Source organism: Trachurus japonicus, chromosome 9 (genome assembly GCF_045865225.1).
Source record: "Trachurus japonicus isolate A0001 chromosome 9, Traja_1.0".
In the NCBI taxonomy this organism is placed as follows: Eukaryota; Metazoa; Chordata; class Actinopteri; order Carangiformes; family Carangidae; genus Trachurus; species Trachurus japonicus.
In genome coordinates, this window is record NC_140915.1 from 8873220 (window position 1) to 8896109 (window position 22890).

The window sequence follows — 22890 nt, forward strand, 5'->3', positions numbered from 1 at the left end:
CGTTAAGCCCACCCAACGACTCAACAGATAGAGCGCTGTGATTGGTGAACACAATCGGTGTTCGAGACTCAAAAAGTTCCTACGGCTCATTTCTAGACCCACCTACGGAGCAAATATTTTTGCTACCGCTAGGGTGCGTCTAGATTTCTAGGCTATGTTCCAGTGTTACAGAGTTACAAATGCTTGTATTATATGAACAGCAACATTAATCAGTTCAATCAGGACAGACTAATAAGGAAAAGAGAGTCAGACTGAAAAGTGAAATTGCATTTATTGTGCATACAAATAGGCTTTGGCGCTTAGACGCCGGGGAGTAGATCATCGTGGTGTACTGATCTATGGGTGGGAGCTTGCATTTGAAGAAGATGACCCCCCCGGGCCTAGACACTGGTGGTTCTGGTCGAAGATCCCGATGAAGATGGTCAGCGTCTAGATGGAGGTGATGAAGGGGTGGAGGTGGGCTGAGAGTTTTGCTGGATGACAGCGGGAAGACAGCAGAGAAAGGGGACACTTTTAAATTTGCCGCTAGTGACTGATTGGTAGGAGAGAGAGGAGATGGCAGCCTGTGATTGGATGAATTAGCTGAAGAAGGCGGAGCGAGAAGATAGAGGGTGAGCTCGGGAGAGGCTTGTGCTTAAGAGATAGTCTTCCTGTCTGAACTTTCGCTTAGCTCCATTTTTGTTTAAAGAAAATGTTGATGATCAGTCAAAGGGCAGCACTGTAATCAGACTGAACAACGATGTAACATGCTCTTTACATTTTATTGACTTGTTTTTGTTCTTTTGATTTTCAGTTTGCTTTAGTCACAAATGCGCTTCTTCTGAATCTTTGACCATTGATATTGGTAATCTGTAATGAGTTTCTCAGTGTACCTGTTCATTGTGTGATACATGGGATTTTATTTGTACATAAAGTAGCCTGTTTTATAAGTACTATATGCTGAGGAGTCTGGTCTATGTGTTGCCGTCCTTCTTCTAAATCCATCTATCATCAGTTACATAATAATAACAACAATAATTATACATACATATGATTAGTATACATTCCCAGTGCATGCGTGTGTATTTTCCTAGGTGTGTTATTCAACCCAAGAGTGATTCCTATGTCTCTTTAAGAGTGAGGTGTCTCCTATAGCCACTAAGCCACACCCTGAGAGTCATGTGATTTACAGTCAAGGCAGAGGAGAGGAGGAAACGCTCTGCTCAGGTAATCATTAAACATAAACACACGGAGAGAGATTTGAAACTGAAGTCTTTATTCAGATCAGACCGTTTTACAGTCATCAGAGCAAGAGAACAAGGTGAGTACTGTCCGAATGATTCTGTTGTCTCTGTGTGGACTGTGAAGATGAAGATGAGAATCTGTTGATTGTATGAGGTGCAGAGTTGAGTTGTACAGGATACTGTGTTTGTGTCTGTTACTTCCTGTTCTGTCAGACTTCCTGTGTTGTTTGTGCTAACCATCAGTATTACTGGTTTCACTTTTAGACTGACTGAAGAACAGAAGATGAGTGATTTTGCAGAGGAATAGGGGAACACAGGAGAGACTCCAGGATCTACAAAGAGTAATCCATCCAGAGATGATCTGTACTCCAGTCAGAAGCCTGCAGCTATGAGGTAAGAGACCTGCAACAAACTATCGGCTTTTTGTTTCTGTGCTGATGGCCGACAGTTTTGAGAGGACAGGAAATGAGAGCAGAGGGGGCTCATGCACGTTGCAGTTTATGGTTGGTACTTTGATCTCAAGTTCACAAAGAGTCTTCACTATACTATCCGGTAACACTTTACTTGGCGGGTTAGTGCATAACGCATTCATAAGACCGTTTTAAGGTGTTCGTAATACATCCATGACAACTCCATAAAGCATTCATACACCGTGAACACTACATAGATAGATGCACTGTGGCTCCATATATCTGAGAAAGGAAACACCAACACTAGTAGAGCTGCAGGTTGTTCCTCGTTCATGAAGAACAGAAACACCTCCAGATTACATCGTGTATGTCCACAGTCACTTTTGTCCTAATTGTTGTGTGAAGTCTTGAGTTATGGCTAAAAACTCACAAGGGCACAGTGACCTTTGACCTTTATTCACCAATATCTATTCAGACCAGTTCGTCCTAATTTAATCTGCAAAAACATTGAAACATCTTGAGGGAATTTCTTCAGATTTGGCACAAATGTTAACTTGTACTCAAGAATAAACTGATTCGATTTTGTCTGTCAAAGGTCTAGGTCACTGTTCATGAAAACACTTCTTAGCCATGAGTCAAGAAGACAATACAATTATGAGAAGATGTCTCACAAACTATGGATATTGCGTGTAAAAAGGCATGAATAGCCCAAAAATATACTTAATACTACTATACTACATTACTATATTTTCTGGGACTCTGAGCAAACAGGGATCAGGTAATCTGGAACTAGTCTGAGAGGAGGAGGAAATGACCTTGAGGAGGTGAATCGAGTTTAAATGGATAGATGTGTTCATGTCTTCACAGGAGAAGGATTAGTAGTGGTGACTCTGTGGACGAGCAGCTGTCCTGCTGTGGTCTCTGTCAAGACGTCCTGAAGGATCCAGTCTCCACTAGTTGTGGACACAGGTTTTGCAGAGGGTGCTGGACCTCATACTGGGACCAGCCTGGTTCTTCAGGAGACCCCTCCTGTCCCCAGTGTGGAAAAAGACAGAGAATCAGGGGTGGACTGCAGACTGTGACAGGCTCAACAGGTAAGTCTTTGTTGCTTGTTGTCCAATAACTGAAAATGCAGTCATATTAATGTGACAATTGACGGTCCTGTCAATATGCCTCCAATTGATCATATTCCCTGGCTACTTGGCCACACGGATATCCCTTCGGTCGAATGGCAAGCGTGCATGACTCTTACCTGGGAGACTTGGGTTCAAACCCCGCCTGGGCCCTCCTTCGTCCTGCCACATTAATAAATACATAAAACCAATATGTAGGCAATGTTGTGAACAATCCTTGGTGTGTGACCAGAGGTATCAGCCTGAATGACTTTCGGTTGGTTTGCCGACGGCCGTCTGCCTGACTGCACCTGAATGCAACATCGGTGCCTCCGTCCTTCCTCACACTACACAGTGATGACAGTTTTAACAGGCACTACCTCGAAAACTTTCTCCCCGAGCCGACAGCTCCGGTGAGTTTCTGTGGTTACCTACGGTCACGCTGCCACTGAACGTAAAAAATGGCGATGCAACATGGCCGCCTCGGTTCGGTGCGTCGCCCACTTATGTAGTATTTGTAACAACTTGTAACAACTCATTCTAAGGTACGAGTAAGCTTTCGTTTGTATGCGGGTGTGATTCGACTTCAGTGAAATACGTATTTATGAAAGACATATTTTTTTTTTTTTTTTTTTTTTAAAGTATATTTTTTTTGGCTTTTCATGCCTTTATTCGATAGGACAGTTGAGAGTGTGACAGGAAATGGGAGGCAGAGATGGGGGGAATGACATGCAGGATAGGGCCGTCCGACGCGGGACTCGAACCGGGGCCGCCTGCAGCGAGGACTATAGCCTCAACACATGGGGCGGGTGCTCTACCAACTGAGCTAAACTCCGCCCCTACATATTTGATTTTTACTACTAAAAATCCAAATAAGTTACATACTGGGGCTTTAAGAAGAACATTTCTGAATTTGCTTTACCCAGTACGCAATTATTATCTGTATCTATGAACAATTCATGACACTCATAAACCCTATTCGCACAGGATTAGTATTACCTGGGGACTTCTGGTCATTTAAATGTTCTCCCCACATCTGTATTTCTTGCGGTGCATTCGCACGGGATATGATGTCAAAGCTGTGCACGTTGTAACAAGAATACGGTGGTCATGGTAACTGTAAATAAAATGTCACAGCAGCAACGTGACTTTGGAACAGTGTCAGCCAACTTGGCAACTTTCTTGCTAAATCTGGCGACTTTCCAAACCCCCTTGCTGCCTTATTTTTTGTCAAAAGTGACAAATCTAGCGACTTTTTCCGGTGTTCTGACAAATGTTTCTGGGTTGGAGACTCCGATGTGAAAGCACATTATCGATACTGTTTTCAACAAGCAGCGGCTGCTGCCATGAGCAACGCCCCCGTCCCAAAGCACCAACCAGCAGTCAGCCTCATAGCAGTGTAATAGTTGTCCCCACTGCAGTGAGAGACCTGCTGCACCGCTCCACGACTCTCTGTATGAATCTGTCTCTTCTCTCTCAGCAGATCGTGGTCTGCAGGAGGTTTTAGATCAATATAAGATCAGCCTGAGGAGCAGATGTGAACGAGTGACTGAAGGAACTGAAGGAACAGGAAGTGAAACCCTCCTCAACAGGATCTACACTGAGCTCTACATCACAGAGGGACAGAGTGAAGAGGTTAATACCCAACATGAGGTGATACAGCTGGAGAGAACATTCAAGATCCTCCATGACACTCCAATCAAGTGCAATGACATCTTTAAAGACCTACCTGTCCAACAGAGAGAGGACGTCTCTACAGTCTCACCTGTCCAACAGAGACCCATCAGAGTGGTTCTGACCAACGGTGTCGCCGGTATTGGAAAAACCTTCTCGGTGCAGAAGTTCACTCTGGACTGGGCCGAGGGCTTGGAAAACCAAGATGTCAGTCTGCTGGTTCTGCTTTCGTTCAGGGAGCTGAACCTGATCAGAGATCAGTTGAGTCTTCTCAGACTGCTCCATGTTTTCCATCCAACATTACAGAAGGTCACAGCAGAGCAGCTGGCTGTCTGTAAACTTCTCTTCATCTTTGACGGCCTGGATGAAAGCCGACTGTCACTGGACTTCAAAAACAGGGAGGTTGTGTCTGATGTCACACAGACTTCATCAGTCAACGTGCTGCTGACAAACCTCATCCAGGAGAATCTGCTTCCCTCGGCTCTGGTCTGGATCACCTCCAGACCTGCAGCAGCCAATCAGATCCCTTCTACATGTGTTGACAGGGTAACAGAGGTCCGAGGCTTCACTAACGACCAGATAGAGGAGTACTTCAGGAGGAGGTCCAGTGAAGATCTGTCCAGAAGAATCATCTCACACATCAAGACGTCCAGGACCCTCCACATCATGTGTCAAGTCCCAGTCTTCAGCTGGATCAGTGCTACAGTTCTGGAGAAAATGTTGACCACAGACCAGAGAGGAGAGCTGCCCAAGACCATGACTGACCTGTTCTCACACTTCCTGCTGGTCCAGACAAAGAGGAAGAAGAACAAGTACGGTGAAGGACATGAGACGAGTCCACAGGAGCTGATGGAGGCAGACAGGGAAGTTCTTCTGAAGCTGGGGAGGCTGGCGTTTGAACAGCTGCAGAAAGGAAACATCATGTTCTACCAAGAAGACCTGGAGCAGTGTAGTCTGGATGTCACAGAGGCCTTGGTGGAGTCAGGACTCTGTACTGAGATCTTCAAAAGAGAGAGTGTGATCCAGACAACAGTCTACTGCTTTGTTCATCTGAGTGTTCAGGAGTTTCTGGCTGCAGTCTACATGTTCCACTGTTTCACCAACAAGAACAAAAAGGTCCTCAAGAAGTTCCTGGGAAAACGAGATTCAAGCCTGGATAACTTCCTGAGGGGAGCCATGGAGAAATCATTCAAAAGTGAAAATGGTCACCTGGACCTGTTTGTTCGCTTCCTTCATGGCCTCTCTCTGAAGGCCAACCAGAGGTTTTTTGGAGGTCTGCTGGGTCAAAGAAAGAATAGACGACAAACCATCCAGAGAGTGATCAACAACCTGAAGGAGATGGAGGGTTATTTTATTTCTCCTGTCAGAAGCATCAACATCTTCCACTGTCTGACAGAGATGAACGACCAGTCAGTTCATCAGGAGATCCAACAGTTCCTGGAGTCAGAGAACAGATCAGAGAAGGAACTCTCTGAGATCCAGTGCTCAGCTCTGGCCTACATACTGCTGATGTCAGAGCAGGTTCTGGATGAGTTGGACCTGGAGAAGTACAACACATCAGATCAGGGACGAGGGAGACTGATCCCAGCTGTCAGGAACTGCAGAAAGGCTCGGTGAGTCAAGACATGATCATTGTAATTATTAATCAGCGGATCAGATCAGTCGATCAGTCAAATTCAGTTAAACACAATTTTCATTTATTTTTCAATATTCTTAGTTTGACTTAACTAAAGGTTAGTGATGTCATTTCAGAAGGTGTAATAAAAGCTGTGAGCTCTTTGACTTGATTGATTGTATTCAAACCTGATGAATATAATTAAAGCAGCACCACTGATGGGTGTTACTGCTCTGGACTCAATCTAAAAACAGTTGACAGTTCAAAACTTCTACTGAACAACATGTCTTCATCCTCACTCTGGATCAAATCACAATGAAGCAGAAACGTGACGTTGTTCACGTCCTTCATCTAAAACACAGATTCAGATTAAACCTGTGCAGGTCTGACAGTTTCATATCAAACTCAGAGAAGATGAGCTGAACCTCAGATGTTAAACACATGACATCAGATTTGATTTGATTCTGACAGATTTTCTCTCTTCACAGACTTGTTGGTTGTGGACTCACAGACAAACACTGTGAAATCGTGGCCTCAGCTCTTAAGTCCAACCCCTCCCACCTGACAGAACTGGACATGAGTAAAAACTTCCTGAAGGATTCTGTAGTGAAGATCCTGTGTGCTGGACTGGAGAGTCCAAACTGTAAACTGGAGACTCTGAGGTCAGTTCACTGACTGGACCTGTTGTAGTTTTGTTTATATTCAGCTCAAATATGTGAAGGTTCATTTCGTCATTGGTTTGAATGTTTGTGAGACTGAAGCACTGACTGAATATGACACTGTCACTACATGAAGGTGTAGGACCAGAGGTCACTCATAGGGTCAGTGGCTGTGGATATGGTCAGTGTAATGATCATATCTGATCAATGAAAGTATCTTCTTTTTTTCTTTCTTAAGGTTGGAGCACTGTAGTTTGTCAAAGATCAGCTTTCTGGCCTCAGCTCTGAAGTCCAACCCCTCCCATCTGAGACACCTGGACCTGAGTGACAACAAGCTGCAGGATTCAGGAGTGAAGGATCTGAGTGGTTTTCTGGAGAGTCCAGACTGTAGACTGGAGACTCTGAGGTCAGACTCCAGATTTCTTTTTCTGTGCTCAGATGAATGTGATGTGAAAGTTGTGTTGACATTGAGCTGTAGACATGAGGCTGATATCATACTGATCCACACTGAGGGTCGTCATAGTGACGTCTGTTTTCTTCTTATGTGGTTTTAGCTTTTTTTTCAGATTTCACCTCTGCAGAAACACATTTAATGTGTCAGACAATAACTGATCTATAATCAATAGCTGCTGGTTCCACCTCTTTCTGAGACTCTGTGATGTTTGTAGTGAAATATTCAAAGCCAACATGTCCTAGTAACAACCTGTGTATGTGCTGGTTTCAGCACTTTGAAGACGTTTGAGCAAATGAACATGTGAAGTCAGTCAGCATGTTTTTCTGTCTCTGAACTTTATCAGCTGCTTCATTGAACATGTGTTTCTGTTACTCAGATTGAGGGGCTGCAAGTTGTCAAAGATCAGCTGTTCTTCTCTGGTGCCAGCTCTGAAGTCCAACCCCTTCCACCTGAGACACCTGGACCTGAGCTGCAACAACCTGCAGGATTCAGGAGTGAAGGATCTGAGTCATTTTCTGGAGAGTCCAGACTGTAAACTGGAGACTCTGAGGTCAGACTCCATGTTTTATTTCTGTGCTCAGATGAATGTGATGTGAACGTTGTGTTGACACTGAGCTGCAGACATGAAGTTGATATTATACTGATCCGCAATGAGGGTTGTCATGGTGATGTCTGTTTTCTTCTTCTCTAACTTTAGTCCAGTCACTGTTTCTCTTCACATTTACCTCAAATGCAGAGACACATGCAATGTGTCAGACAATAACTGATCTATAAACAACAGCTGGAGGCCTGAAGCCCTATGATGTTTGTAAAGATAGATTCAAAGCCAACATGTCATAATAACAACCTGTGTATGTGAAGAAGTTTGAGCATCTTAAATCTATGATTTCAGTCAGCAGGTTTTTCTGTCTCTGAGCTTCAGTGTCTCCAGTAGATATTTTCTTTGGATGAGGTGTTTCCTTATCCCAATGCAGGAACTCACAGTGCATTGACTCACAGATGCACACAGAGACAGAGAAATATACAGCATGGAAAATATTAGTTAGATGCAAAACTGAACTTTCATTTTCTAAACTTGTTCTTTCTGAATCCTTTTCAACACTGAACAGACAATGAAACCCTGAACGCTGTCAACAAGGAACTTTGTCATAAACTCATTTCTTATATTCTTTATTTAGCTTGACGGACTGCAGGTTGTCAGAGATCAGCTTTCTGGCCTCAGCTCTGAAGTCCAACCCCTTCCACCTGAGAGAACTGGACCTGAAGAACAACGATCTGCAGTATTCAGGAGCAAAGATTCTTGAGGGTCTTGTGAACAGTTTGGACTGTAGTCTGAAGACTCTGAGGTCAGTAGAGGGATGGATCAGTCAATGTTGTTTTCAGCAGTGTTGTCATTCACGATGTACACTCATGTTATACATATGTTTTTATTAGTGATGGGTACAGTAGACATGCTATTCTTAGCTAGCTTCCTGTAACTGAAAACAACAATGGGTCTCGTTCATGAAAAGTTAGTCACTTTGTGTAGATTTGCTCATAAAAGACAATGGAACCAAAAACCTGCTCAGGACAGTCAACCCATTGTAAATTGACAGCGCTCCCACTTATCAGTAATTAGCATACATTCATGTCCAAGTCCATGTTCATTCAGGTAGGTTCATCCAGTCAAAAGAGAGGGAGAGAAACAAACACTTTTCTGAGGCAGAGAGCAACATAAATTTGTGTGGAGTAAAGTAAAAATATTTTATTTCCTTCTCTTAGTAGTGGTGTGACTAGGACAGGTAAATCAAAGGCCTGGAAGGTGAATAAAGTGTCCTCAGTTTAAAGAAGTAAAGTGAAATAGTTCGATATGTGGAAAAAAAGGGTTAGGGTTATGGTTAGCGGGGGTAGGGTTGACACATGAACACACAAAAGAACTACAAGAGCCACAGGGGGAGGAGGCTCTCCACAGTCTCAGCTGTCTGCTGCAGAGGAGCATCGCTGGCATCAACACATGAAACCGTCTCTCACAGTTCCATCCTCCAAATGAGTGTCACTGACGCAGCAATTTAAAGCTGTCATGTTCCACCGAGCCACAACCTGTAGCAGCACACACTTTGCATCGCACCCGCTGCACATTTATACAGTAGAATGAAAGTTTTCAACATCATCATCAAGTGCATTGATGTGTACATGTGTGCAGTCTATGGCACGATGACATTATCTGGGATGTACTGGACCTGTCAGCATTCCCCACTGGAAAGTCCTTGTGGCTAAAAACCCAAGCATGGAGAGCACCTGTAAAGGTGCAGGGATGGCGTGGCTTGTTTGTGTCAGATTAGCCTTTTAAATGTTGCATAAATGCAACAGAGTTTGTCACAGTATTTACAACACAAATCAACTGATGAACCATTCATCACTGTCAGCCAACGTATGAGTTTGATCCCTAAAATTCTCTCTCTCCAAATATTTCTTATATTATCTTTTGTCATGTTTAAATTGTGTGTTTCATTCAAAGGCAGCTGCATATTGTGTACATAACAGAGCACAATACTCATTAAAATTGTAATTTGCAACAGTGACACGTAGCCTAATATACATACCGTATACACAAGCACTACACGCAGTCAGGAGCAGGTGCAGATTTTGTGAATAGCTCCATCTGCACACAGTTTACACACAAATGTGTTCTGTTTACATTTCATGAATGACTTAAGTAGTTCTTTGCAAACTAGCTAACTTCCTAGCATTGTTGTAATGTATCATGACAGTGCTAAAATGGGCTAAAGGGCTGATGGCTGTGGCTGATATGTTTTTTGTTGACACAGTAACTAAAAGATAATGTTCATATGTTGAACTTCCTGTAGAAGTGGGTGGCTAACACACAACCACAATGATCAGAAGTATGATACCAGATACCAGATCAGTTAATACTTGTTTGTGTGAGTCTGGTTTAATGAAACAAACTCAAACAAAACCTGATTATTGTCCTCTGACTCTGTTGCTGCTGTTGTCTTGATTCCTACAGGATTGGTGAGGACGAGGAGATAAAAGCTTCAGGAGACAAAAACTGTGAGTACTGAAACTCTGTCTGCTCTTCATCAACCTGACTGTGAAATCAGTCTTCGCTTATTTCATCTCCAAAATTTTTATGAATTGCAGAGTTGTTGTTGGTTTTTTAAAATATAATTTGGCTTTTTGGCTTGAACACAACAAATGAAACAAAGGATGACAGACAGGTTCATCATAGGCAAGGTACATGAAGTAACATTTCAATTTCAGAGTATTTCATTTCAGAAACTGTCCTCTGAAATAGTAGATGTCTTAATTATTAGTTACTATCTCCTGTTGAGCCAGGGCAGGTGATAATAGGGGCGTAGTCTTACATCCATTTATGTCCTTGAACAGACGAAAAAGTTCTTGTTACACAGCATGAAACATGGGAGGAAAAAGAGAAGATCAGGGAGTTTACTTACAGTAGATTTCAAGTTTTTCTCAAACTTTATGGTTTCATGTCTCTGCTTGAATATTTGCTGTTATTATTTGCTATTTATTTTTCCATTTGCATATTCTATCAGTGTGTTCCCTTCGTTTGCTGTTACAGAGTAGAGCTTGGATTTTATGTCAATTCAATTTAGAGCTGGAATAATCCCTATCTAACCAAGTAAAAAGCCTTCTTGGCACCAAAGCCAGTAACTACAGATTCTTTGTTAGTCACCCATCTCATGCACAGAAGTGGTGCTGGATGAATTAAGGTGGTGTTCGACCTGTGATCTCCTGTGACATCTGGATTACTAGTCTAAGGAGTTTTTACGTAGCCCTGAACCAAGACAAACAAATCAGACAAGACAGAGTTTTTTCATGGATCATTCAATCCCTACACATCTCATTTCACAGATCAGCAACATTGATCACTTGTTATTGAATGTGATTATACAGCACAGCCAATGCTTATTAAACACATGTCTTTAGTTCATCTTCCAGATCATGGTCCTGGTCCTGGTCCGACTCCAAGTGTCTCATCACCAACTCCAAGTGTCTCAGCACAAACTCCAAGTGTCTCAGCTCCAACTCCATGTGTCTCATCAGAGTCATCACCAACTCCAAGTGTCTCAGCAGTAGAGAAGGTGATGTCTGCTCGGTCTAAGTTCATCAATAGTGTGTCTAAACCAAGTCTTGGTCAGCTGCTGGACAAACTCCTGGACTCTAAGGTGGTAACTGATGCTGAAATTAGCTATTTTGATCCGATAGCAGTCAAGGAAGATAAAGCAAAAGAGGTGATTGACACTGTGCGAAGAAAAGGAGAAAAGGCTTGTTCAGCTCTGATCACAGCTCTGTGTGAGGTGGATCCCTTTCTGTCAGAAGAGCTGAACCTGATGTAGTTCTACAAACTGTCAGGGTGTTTGTGTCTGACACCATCGTCTTTCCTTCTTTTTGTCTTTTGTTATAAAACGGACCAGGCTAAAGACTAATGCTAATTAGAGTTCATATGATCAATAACATGCGAATCATGTGATATTGACGTTAGTAAACCAAACAAATCAAACCCCATTAACAAAAAGTCAAGAAGCTTTGAACTTAAGCGCTCCAGCAGCCTGGTCCCTCACTTTATTGTATCTTCAGAAGCACTGCTGTTGTTTTTGCAGCTCATGGTGTCAAACTGATAAAGCTGTTTTCTGAAACATTTAAAATACAATACTGTCTACAGACATAAAATTAAGTTCAAGTCATCTGTACAGTACAGTAATACATAATTACATTATGCAAATTGGTGCTGTAGTTTATGTAATTTGGGGAGTTTGACCAAAGATTCTGGGGAAGATTGGTATTTTGTGGACAATATAACCTTCTATATTGAATCCCACATAATCACTGAGATGTAATTCACTGTCTTCAACAGTAGATGGTGCTATACTCAATGTTATTGAATGGAAGCAATGTGAGCTCTGTGATATAGACAGTTATCCCAGATTGTTTATTATTGACAGGGTATATTTTCTATAACCTGCATATGCAGAGGTGATGTCATTGTTTTTATCTTTATTATAATTGCTCAGGTGAACAAAGCATTTTGATACTGTTTAATGGTGCAACTAAAATACTTACTTACTTAAAGCAGAAGTAAGTGGTCCGGTCGTTTTCGCTAATGCTGCGTTCCAGGCAGGCTTTTGAAATCGTAAATTACAGCTTCAAGTCACAACTTACGACTTTGTAGCGTTTCAGGCAACCCACTCGTGTTTTTCCGACCTGTTTTACCGGTGAAAGTCACTATAACGGCCACTCGTAACTTCCGACCGGTGAACTCGTACCAGATCGAACTGGTACCACTTCACGGTCGGAAAAATACGAGTTTCCTTGAACGCACCATAACAGTCCTCGTCCCTACGTCGCCACATTCACGGCGTTCCTTGGCTGCACACACAGCCCTGCATGCCGTTCTCTCTCCTCATTGGATAAAAACTGTAGGATACGATAAATGTTTTCTCTTCGGCTCAGAGCAGAGCAGAGGGACTGACAGACCAGTGTTTCAGTCCAAACACTCTATGTAAGTGATTGCTGTCGGAAGATATAACTATTTAAGACTTATATTAACACAAATATATCACTTACTTCTGCTTTAAGAGTACTTGATTGATCCTCAATCATTTATCAATTCGGTCTTATCTTAATATGAATTAACAAATAATGCCCCATATTTGCCTTTTGAGTTTGCTACTAAAACACAGAAACTCATGCTGTTTATTATTCAAGTGTGGCAAGAAAAATATGTGAACCCTTTGAATTTCCTAGTTTTTTGCACTAATTGTTCATAAGGATTCAGGTCTGGGCTCTGACTCCAAAAGGTGGATTTTCTTTTTTTGAAGCCACTCTGTTGTAGATTTACTTTAATGTTTAGGGTCGTTGTTCTGCTGCATCACCCCACTTCTGCTGAGTTTCAGCTGCTTGATATGGCCACCCTGACATTATCCTGTAGGATGCCTTGACAAACTGGGGAATTCATTTTGCCCTTTATTAATGCAAGCTGTCCAGGCCCTGAGGCAACAAATCCCTCTACCTTACTTAAAGGGACAACGAGGAGTTTCTATTTGGTTATAAAAAAGTCTCACGTTAATGTGGATGAATCTACGCTACCCACACTTGTTAATGGGCCCATTTTCGATAAATATATCGTTTTGTCTCTATCGTTATTTTGTTATTATTAGTGGTGGTGGAAATGCTGGTCGAGCCGACCAGCGTTTCTTTACTTTCGGTTTCGTGGCGAGTCATGAGAATAACGCCGCCGAATCTCCGTTTATGGTGGGAACTACGACGGTATGTGATCGTCTTCGAACCTCTGACTTTAATTCTTGATGAATGAAAACATGAGTCTGTCTTGCGCCGGTCAAAGAATTTCACGGTGCGCGGAGGCTCATAAATGTAGTGTGAAAACGCTTTGCTTTTCCAAAACTCCTCATTGTCCCTTTAACCGCTGTGATGATGTTTACATGCTGGTATGAAGCGCCATTTTTACGCCATACGAACAAAAAAAAAAAGAAGTTTCATCAGTCCACAAAACATTTTCCCAGTAGGCTGTTGTACAGTGTCAAGGTGATCTTTGGTAAACCTTTTTTTTTGTTAGCAAATGCACAAAACCAGGGAAGGGTTCACATACTATTTATTGACGCTCTATGGGTGTAATATTCAAATGTCCACATACTTTTGGCCACATGGTGAATCTCAAAATGACGAAGATGCAACTTTCAGGGTTTTTTTTTTCTTTTTCTTTTTTCATCAGTTCATCTTTAAATGCACTTAAGATCTTTTTTTTAACACATTTTTTAGGGCTTTTTTTGTTCAAGATCGATTTTAACTGCTGTTTATTTTAATTCAAATGTGTCTTTTTTTTCTGAAATGTGTAAGTTCAATCACAGATGTTACTGTGCAACATGTTTGTGATAATAAAGAAAAGCATTGGATTTTGCAATTTAATAACCACAATTGTTTGTTTTTGTTTTTTTAATGATGTGATTTCATGACTTCCCTGCTGATTCTTCCATGAATCATCTTTCAGACAGACACATGTACGTCTCTGTGGACTGTATCTACGTCAATCTCTTTAGTTTTTTTCAAGTCTTGTAAAAAAAAAAATTCCCCAGAAGGGTGAAGACACGTTTTCAGAGGAAATCAAATTGGTGGTGGATTTTGCAACAAGGGGAAGTAATTACAATGACTTTTTTCTTTGGTTTTGTTTATTTGAAACTTGTTTGCATCTTGATGTCTCGCTGCCAAGTGACTGCTGTCACCTTGCTTTATATTATATTATTATAATATATATCATATTATATTTCCTTCCTGATAATTTTCCCTCCTTTCCTGGAACCACTCTTGACTGTCCCACCTCTGTCTCTGTTTACTTCTCATAAAAAAACAAACATGAAGTGTGGACATTAGTTTTGGCACTGGAGACATAAGCCTCTGCCAAATGTAATTCGTAATGTGAGCAGGATGGACGTGTGCCAGAGGATTAGGACACCTCCTAATCCTCTGAATGGCCACCACACCTTTTATGTTCTCTGATTAAAGATTAGCATAGGAAACCACCTCGGGCACCAAGAAATCGATGTCTCCATCTTGGCAATGACCTGATTTAAACTCTGACACCTGTGTTTCCCCCCCCTACTGACCATTATACATTCAACAACCTGTGAATGAAACCCCATCTATTTCTAATTCATTGTTATTTTTTTTGTCTGCATGTTGTGTTAAACAAAAAAGCGCCATGAAAAGAGAAGCCATATAAATCTCATGTGCTTATGTGAGTAGAGGTCTTAAGTTACTGTAAAAGGAGAGTTGTGCAACCAGAGGATGTTGAATCAGCAGCTTTTCAACACCAGACACTCAAACTTAGAGATAGACTGGAAGTTGGAAGTTGTTCAGTTGTAATAACAAGTCAGTCTATGGATCCTTTTTTTATTCATATTCTAAAGTAAAAGTAAATGTTGCAACGGATTTAGTTTGCTGTGCCATAATTGGCGTTCTGTTCTTATCCACAGTATGTCAGAGAGTAAAGTGAGTTGGTGGTCTATGGTTCTCTGGAGTGGACCCCACAGCTGGCCCATCGTGCTTCATTTCCGTCTGCAGTCAATAGTTCCTCTTGGGTCGCCATTGAACCTCCATTGAAAAAAATAAAAAACAATCTCACATAGTGCAGAAAATTACCATTACCACTACTCTCTACTTCCACTCTATATCTTCCAGATGCAGCATATACACTGTTCCAATCATTGTAAATGATAAATCCTGTATTTAGAGAAGTATTTTACCATGACACAATGAACTTACAATACATTTTAACATAAATTGACTTATCTATCTTTATAAAGCACTATTTATCTTTTTAAACAGCTCTTTTATATCTTTTTAAGCATATATGAAGCATATCTCTTTTTAAACTCTGTTCACTGTAAATGAACTGTATTAAATTATTTTTAATTCACGTAAGTGTTTAAATACAATGAAATAAATAACATTTTGTACATCACAATCATCAGAACAATTATTATCCCAACCTGGCATCATGTTAACGTTAACGTTGTTAAATGTCTATACGGTGAGGCAGCTCCTCTCATCCGATATAATACATAGGACTTGTTCCTAAGTAGGGTTAGGGTTAGGGTTAGACAGTGCTATGAGGGAACAAATCACTCATTTCCAACCTTTGCATCATGTCTCCTACCTGTCCTACTGTTCCTCTCACCCAAATGGGCAAAAGATGAAGGTCTACAAACACAGGAACTCAAGAGTTCATGTGTTCTCATTTCATCACTTTCAGATCCTTATCTCTAATTTTCCCTTCTGACAGAGACATAAGATCAGACAGAGGGAGCAGTGTCGTCAAAGAAAAGAATAACAGACCCAATTGGGATTTGGAAATAAAACAGGTTTTTATTCTGAAACAGCTCAATATACAACCAATAAACCTGATTCACCAGTTTCTAAACCACATCTACAAACTCAAAAAACATATTTCAGAGTAGAAAAATATAAAAATCCTTCAAATATTCTTATTTTATTTTTATTTTAATTCATCGGAAACAAAAGTAAAGACAGAAAGAGCTCTTTTAATGTAGATTAACTCTTCTTGTTCTTGATTGTTCTTTTCCATTGCTTTGACTCATTGTGGCCATTGTGGTAGCTGTTGTGGCCAACGGGGTCAACGGTCAGCTCACAGTTTAGTCAGTCCTCACTCCTTGGCAGCGTTTCTTCTGTAGACACACAAATGTTCAGAAATTGAAGTCAGAGATGAAAGTTGTGCTGAATTACATATATATTACAACAAACCCCAGCCAAGAAATAAAATAATAAAATAAATCCTTGTGCTCTTCAAAATAAAAGCACATGCATTGAGGGGTGAAATAAGAAGATCATTTGGATTATGGCGCCTAAAAATTGACATCTTGCTTAAATATATGTAGCTACTTTAAATGTGTGTGCTGCTGCAGGTAAGCAGGTGGATGTGAGTCATCGCTCTGATGTGTGTGTGTGTGTGTGTGTTATCTCATGAGTCAAAGCAGGTGGTAGCCTTTTGTGGTTTCAAAAGAAAACATGAGACACTTTAAACTTAATGAGGCTTGAAACCAGAAAACTGACATGAAAATATTGTTACTCAGCTTCTTTTTGTCCATTTGTTACAAGGTGAGTCGGGTTTCTTTCTGCTGTTGTGCATTTTTGAGTTCATTTGGTTTCGCAGGTTAATTTAAAAGTTTACATTTTGAGAGACTGGTGGTGCTGATTTTAAGGGAATTATGAAGGTTGTATATTGTATAAAGTGAGATTTACATCTCTCTATTTATTTAATTACAACTCAATCAGCTTGTATTCAGAATCGGAGCCTTAAAACTTCCTGTGACTTTGTGATGTCACAACAAAGCAGTCACCAAGCCCCGCCCACCTGGAAAAACCATCCAACAGCTGCATTTGCAGGATTTGGTTTTATCTGAGTGTTTTATCAGCTACACTTTTATTGGGTCACTCTGAAAACAGTCAGCCAATCAGAAGAGAGGCTCCTCTCTTCTGATTGGCTGACACCGACCTGTTGTAACCTCCAGAGACAAGAGAGAAGTTTTTTTGTTTTTTTTGTTCTTAAAACCACAAATCTATCCTATGGACATCTTGACATCCATAAAAGCATAAAACATGTGCACTTATCATTACGTTTAACACTTTAAAATTACCTGGTAGTGGTTCTTGCACACTTTCCTCAGGTGATTGACGTGCTTCACCACCTCATGGACCCAGGGTGCGGTGGGCGGCACACACAGCGTTTTCCCAAGTCTGCCCACCAAACTGCAAGAAAACACAGAATCATCCAGGTAAGTGTGATCGCGTACTGAGAATTATCTGCTGCTGCTGCTGCCTGTTTTCGCTCGTCTTACATCGTGGCGTCGATGGCGCAGCCCATCCCGTTGACTTGCTGACGGTAGTCGACGAAGGCGCGTTTGTCCACGCTCTTGTTCTTGACGCTCAGGCAGCAGTCTATGGGGATCTGAGCCAGGGTTGCTGCAAAACACAGAGAGGATGGGGATGGTTTACACTGACACACCACAGGTTTATCTAAGATAGATAAGATTATTATTATTGTGATATTTCTGTGCAAGTCAGTGCTGGAATCCACTGTGAGCTGACGACAGCTGTTTTTTTTTTTTTTTTACAAGCAGGGAAATTACCCACAGAGAGCGACAGGGTCATAAAAGGGTGTAATTACTGCAATTACACACAATTAAAGTCATGACTTGACTCACTTACACTTTAAATCAGATGAAAAGCAGCTCAGTCAAGTGCATTAAAAAATTATTGCTCCAGATCAAATGCAGGAGACAAGTTTTATTTGGATTTGTTTATGAAGCTTTTACTGTACAGGTCTGCTGCTCTCTCTCAGTGTGTGTGCATCATGCTTTACTATAGGGACTAAAGACCAGTTAGGCTACTTGGAGACTGTTTGTCCAACCAGGGACAGTTTGGAAAAAGTTAATATATGATTTAAGTAGAAAAACAAAATGATTCTAGGGGTCAATCCCTCTCTCTCTCTCTCTCTTTCTTTTCTTTTGTTATTTAGTGATAAAAGAGAAAGTTTTAAATGTCTGGACGCTGCACCTTGAGGTCAATAAAGTTATTGTGCTGGACAAACGGGGTAAAGCTGCCACACACGTCCTCTTTTTCTCCAAGGTTACTTTGCAGTTTTTCAGTATAACACTGTACCATAGTTTTACATTGTAGCTTTGGGTTGGGTATTCATGTCCTCACAGCAAAGGTCAAACCAAAGAAGAGTGTGTTTTGTGTGTTTGCATGTGTGTGTGTGTGCGTTGGCATCAGGTTTCGATCTTGTCAAATGTTTAATCGTTGAGGTTTTATAGTAAAATCACGACACAAGCTTCAGCAGAAGTGTCGGGTTACAGACAGTTTACTGATTTACTGTGTCATGTGACCGGAGCAGCAGAGTTTAACATTTAACATTCAAGTTAAGCTTTTCAGAGTTGTGTCGTGATGATGCATGCAGCTCATTTCATGTCTAACATTATTTTTATTTTAATGTGAGATCATGTGCATTCTCAGAGAATACAAATTACAAACGCAATTGCAAACGGAAATTCATTCTGGCATTCTTCAGTAATAGAAAATACCTTGTACTGATCTGTTGAATTATCCATTAGTCTCGCTGATAATTAATCATTGAAGTCGTTTTATTTAAAGCCAAGCGGTGACTGAGTGGAGGGGATGAGTCAGAGTCTCGGGAGGGAAAGTTGTTGTCACTCCGGATGCAGCTGACATCGCCACAGCCACAACCACACACACTACACACACTACACACACTACAAGCATTGCATCATCATCACTATGTGTCTCATATTTATTCTTTTAGGTTATTTTATGATAGCAGGGCTAAATATTTAAATGTTAATTATCCGTTACGCTGCTGGACCTGTTGGATGACAATAAACTGAGCTGGAAAAAGCTGTATCATTGTTTTCCTGGGATTTTCCCGTCGTTGACCTTGTACCTTTGCCTGTGACACTAAAGTAGCAGCAGAGAGTGAGAGGGGAAAATCAACAAACGTCACACTCTGCAGCCTCTGTGTGTTTGCTCTGCTGATAAGTGATTAGGATTGAATTTACAGGCTGCTTGTTCAGGTGTGTTACTGTTACACTTAGTGCAGCATATGCAGCATCAAAGCACTTATAATTCTCTATACTTTAAAATAGCCCCTAACCCATTTTATGTGCATTATAAAGTCTTGATTTAATATCATAAGAAAAATATAATGTAGCCTAATTCTGCCTCTGCTGCAACTGCTTTTGCCTGTTTCCCTTCATCCAAAACTCTCTCTGATACAATTATGGATTTCACAGCTTCGAAATGCACAAAAACACAGTTGAGTTTTAAAGTCAGAGGAAAGACACAGATTAAACAGTTTTTAAACGTCTTTTTCCTCCCTCTGCTTCTGCTTCTCTTTTGTCTGGAGCTGATTTATTCACATTAACTAACTAACTAAGCCCTGTCATAGTGGTTAACTCTGACTCACCTGTGCAGCAGCAGGTGATGAAGAGGATGCAGAAGATGAGTTTGGCATCACCCCACGAAGCCATGTCTGGTTCTGGTTCTGGTCTGGTTCTTGTCTGGTTCTGGTCAGATGGCTGAGCTGGTGATGCTGTCTCTTCTACTTCTTCTCTTCCTTCTTCTCAGAGCGATTGGCCAATGGAGAGGCTGCTGCTGTTCCTCCTGACACCTACAGGGCATGAGGTTACTGCCTGTGTGCAGAACACTTATATGCTATGTCTTGTCCAGTTTCACTTTCACATCGCTAATCCTTCCTCCTCCCCCTCCCCCTCCCCCTCCCTCTGACCTCTACATTTATTCTCACATCCTTCTCTTGTCTGGTGCTTATCAGCTCATTTTTCTATTCACACCATTTAAACACACAACACAAACAAGCCTGGCTCTTCTAAGGTAAAGGGAACAACTTGTCCTCCTTTGAGTCAGGGAACCCCCACACTTCTCTAATCTGACCACAACAAATACAAACACAGTCAGAATTTAACCCTTGCATCAGCCGGATACTAAACATTTGCTTTAATATATGAAAGATTTTTTTTTTTTTTTTTACATTTAATTCCCTTGATTTCTCTATGAGCCTCACGAGAGCGTCTATATTAAGGATAGTTGTCTTAAGAAAATAGAAAAACATCTGTCACATTGTGCACTGTGGGGATAGATTTCGCCTTATACAATAAACACGTGGCTAACGTTAAATTTCCCATGGTTTTGGAGCACGTATACGGAAAAGTCGTCATAATCCAAGTTCCCACAGTAAAAAATCAAGCAGAACTAAGAAGAAGTACGAACCACAGAGATACCATGTGGTGAATTTACTGAATGCTGGAAAGTACCAGTTTTGATATTCCTGTATGTTCCCACGTGATATAAAACCAAAGGCTCTGTAGAAAAATGTAACTGAGCTTTCTTTTTCTTTTTTTCCCCCATGTTTTGTTTCAAACGCGTCACAACCAAACAACAATCACCAACACTTTACGACAAGTTCCAGCAGACACGTTAAAGTTTGTTTCTTTAGAGTAAATTGCTGCACTGTTGCCATCTTGGCAGTGTCTGACTCCGCCCCCTTAACGTTTCCTCATCCAAAAATGGGCGGAGCTTGAGGTGGAGCTTGAGGCCTAGCATCATGCTAACCACAAGCATACGAACTAAGAACTGCCTCGTCGGTCAATAGTTAAAACTGTACAGAAAAGAAAATTGAATTTGAGTCCACTGTGGGTCCTAACATTAGAGTAATAACTCATCTATCAGACGATGTAGGCCAAACTTTGTGCAAAATTCTATTTTCGAGTAAATCCGGGATGAAAGTGTGGTATTTTTTTTCGCATTGGATAACGCTGGCGCATGGATTATAGGTCAGCCTGCTCACGATTCATCAGCCACTGATATTGGATCCGTCATCCATCAATCAAACGTCTGAGACACACACAGAGCTCTGTCTCGCCCCAAGCTTTGGATATCCCGCCCGCTCGATAACGACCAATCAAATTAGTTTTCCTTACTCGGGTAAACTCTTTCTGTGCGTTGTTTCTGATTTTCTATTTTTACCTACTTGTGTGGAGCAGAGATTCACTGGTTTAATAATTGTGGCATAGTACATACACTCCGCATTAGCATCGTAAGCACAGCTGAGCATCCAGCGGCAGCGCCAGAGATTGGCCAAGAGAGGCTGCTGCTGTTCCTCCTGACACCTACAGGACATAAGGTTACTGACTGTGTGCAGAACACTTCTATGTCTTGTACAGTTTCACTTTCACATAGCTAATCCTTCCTCCTTCTCCTCCTCCCCCTCTCCCACCCTCTGACCTCTCGTGTGCGCCAACATTATGGGGGTGCTCCTAGAAATGCATAGGCGGTCCATCGTTGTCGAAGATGACGTAGCTTCCTTCTGCTGTGTTGAGTTATCAGTGATTGTCTTGCTGGCGACGGTGCCACTGTTGATTGGCCACGAGGTCAATGACCACTTGGTGAATGGGTTTGCACGTCTTTTATAGTCGAGTGAATTTAACTTCAGTACAACTAACCGCCACACGTCGTCACTTCTCCTCACTGGTACCTCGTGACTGTGGCTATACCTGCAGACCTCCGTTACATGAGTAAAGGGATGGTGTTTAATCCTGAATGTGTCGCATTTATGCTCTAACAGCTTGCAATGCTAACGTTGGCTAGAAATAGCAAAATGTACATTTCATTTGTTGTCCTGAAACAAATTTCAGCTCTGCAGGATGACAAGTTTAAGGGAAAAAAAAGGCAACTACAACATTTATATGGGAACCTTTGTGTTTATTGAAATTGTGCTTTATAAATAACATGGATTAGATTGGACTGGATTTAAACGGGACACAACATTAGCATTTTACCCTTGAGTGCAGGATAAACGTTTGAATTCATATCACAGGAAGAGAAAAAAAAACTGATTTTAGTGTGAAAATATTCAAATAGTAGCGTAACATGAATTTCACAAATATTAAGATATACATGACAAGTAAGTTTTTTCCTGATACTGTTGCACTAGCCTACACAAAATACTGTCATAACGAAAAGGTCTGGGTCTGCTGTGTCTTAAAAGTAACTTTGATTATAGCTGGAAAATACATTTTTCATTTTATGAGGTCTTTCAGGTTGAAACCAAAGATGGCGATTAAGGTAAGAAGTTGAAATACAAAGTAAAAGTGCTGTGTCATGTGCTTTTGCTTACTTTGCAGACACAGTGACTGAGATTTCAGTGTGCCATTTTTGCATCATGCTCCTGTGTATTAGATTTTTGCAGTTTCACTTGTGAACCAAGGACATTTAGGTACAAATCTGCCCCCTCGGGCTGCTTTGTATTTCTTTCTCTTTTTGTGCTTTTATTTGAACAGGTTGTTTGAGACGAAATGAATACAAGCACACACACAAATCAAATCTCAAATCAAACATTTGCATTATTACGCACTTCCTTTGGTCTTGATTTACTCTCATGTTGGACTCTTTGCTTGGAAAATGACAACTGGAGTGAAACTGATCCCACTCATTTGAATAGTCCAAGAACAACTTTCTCTTCCCCCCACTGACAGTATTGAGGAAGTTGAGGCTCAGGCCCAGCAGTGTTTTTTTTTTTTATATTGACGTAAAAAATTGACCAACATTTATTTTATGTGAGAGAATCATATTCAATTGTGCAACCATTTTATTGC

At 41.1% G+C, this 22890-nt stretch overlaps 3 protein-coding genes across 3 annotated transcripts in view; 2 read left to right on the plus strand and 1 right to left on the minus strand.

Annotated features, from left to right (window-relative positions):
• The window catches only part of LOC146980949 (NACHT, LRR and PYD domains-containing protein 12-like), a 42123-nt gene extending 30479 nt beyond the window's left edge, over positions 1–11644 (plus strand). The window contains exon 16 of the mRNA XM_085785860.1: positions 11470–11644. Coding sequence (XP_085641986.1) covers positions 11470–11508 — 39 coding nt within the window. The 3' untranslated portion in view covers positions 11509–11644. The remainder of the gene's footprint in view (positions 1–11469) is intronic.
• On the plus strand, positions 2481–11273 carry LOC146980951 (NLR family CARD domain-containing protein 3-like). The gene is made up of 8 exons (XM_085787945.1): positions 2481–2727; positions 3430–3435; positions 4226–6032; positions 6523–6696; positions 6932–7099; positions 7524–7697; positions 8326–8493; positions 11111–11273. Exons 1-8 carry the CDS (start codon positions 2481–2483, stop codon positions 11271–11273), a joined length of 2907 nt encoding a protein of 968 aa, XP_085644071.1.
• Positions 11645–16025: 4381 nt separating the features above from the next.
• Positions 16026–19918, minus strand: LOC146980952 (eotaxin-like). The gene is made up of 4 exons (XM_085785862.1): positions 19686–19918; positions 17542–17665; positions 17341–17452; positions 16026–16371 (listed from the first exon to the last, which is right to left on the minus strand). The coding sequence occupies exons 1-4, from the start codon at positions 19747–19749 to the stop codon at positions 16339–16341; spliced, it is 333 nt and encodes a 110-aa protein (XP_085641988.1). The 5' UTR covers positions 19750–19918; the 3' UTR covers positions 16026–16338.
• Positions 19919–22890: the final 2972 nt, after the last annotated feature.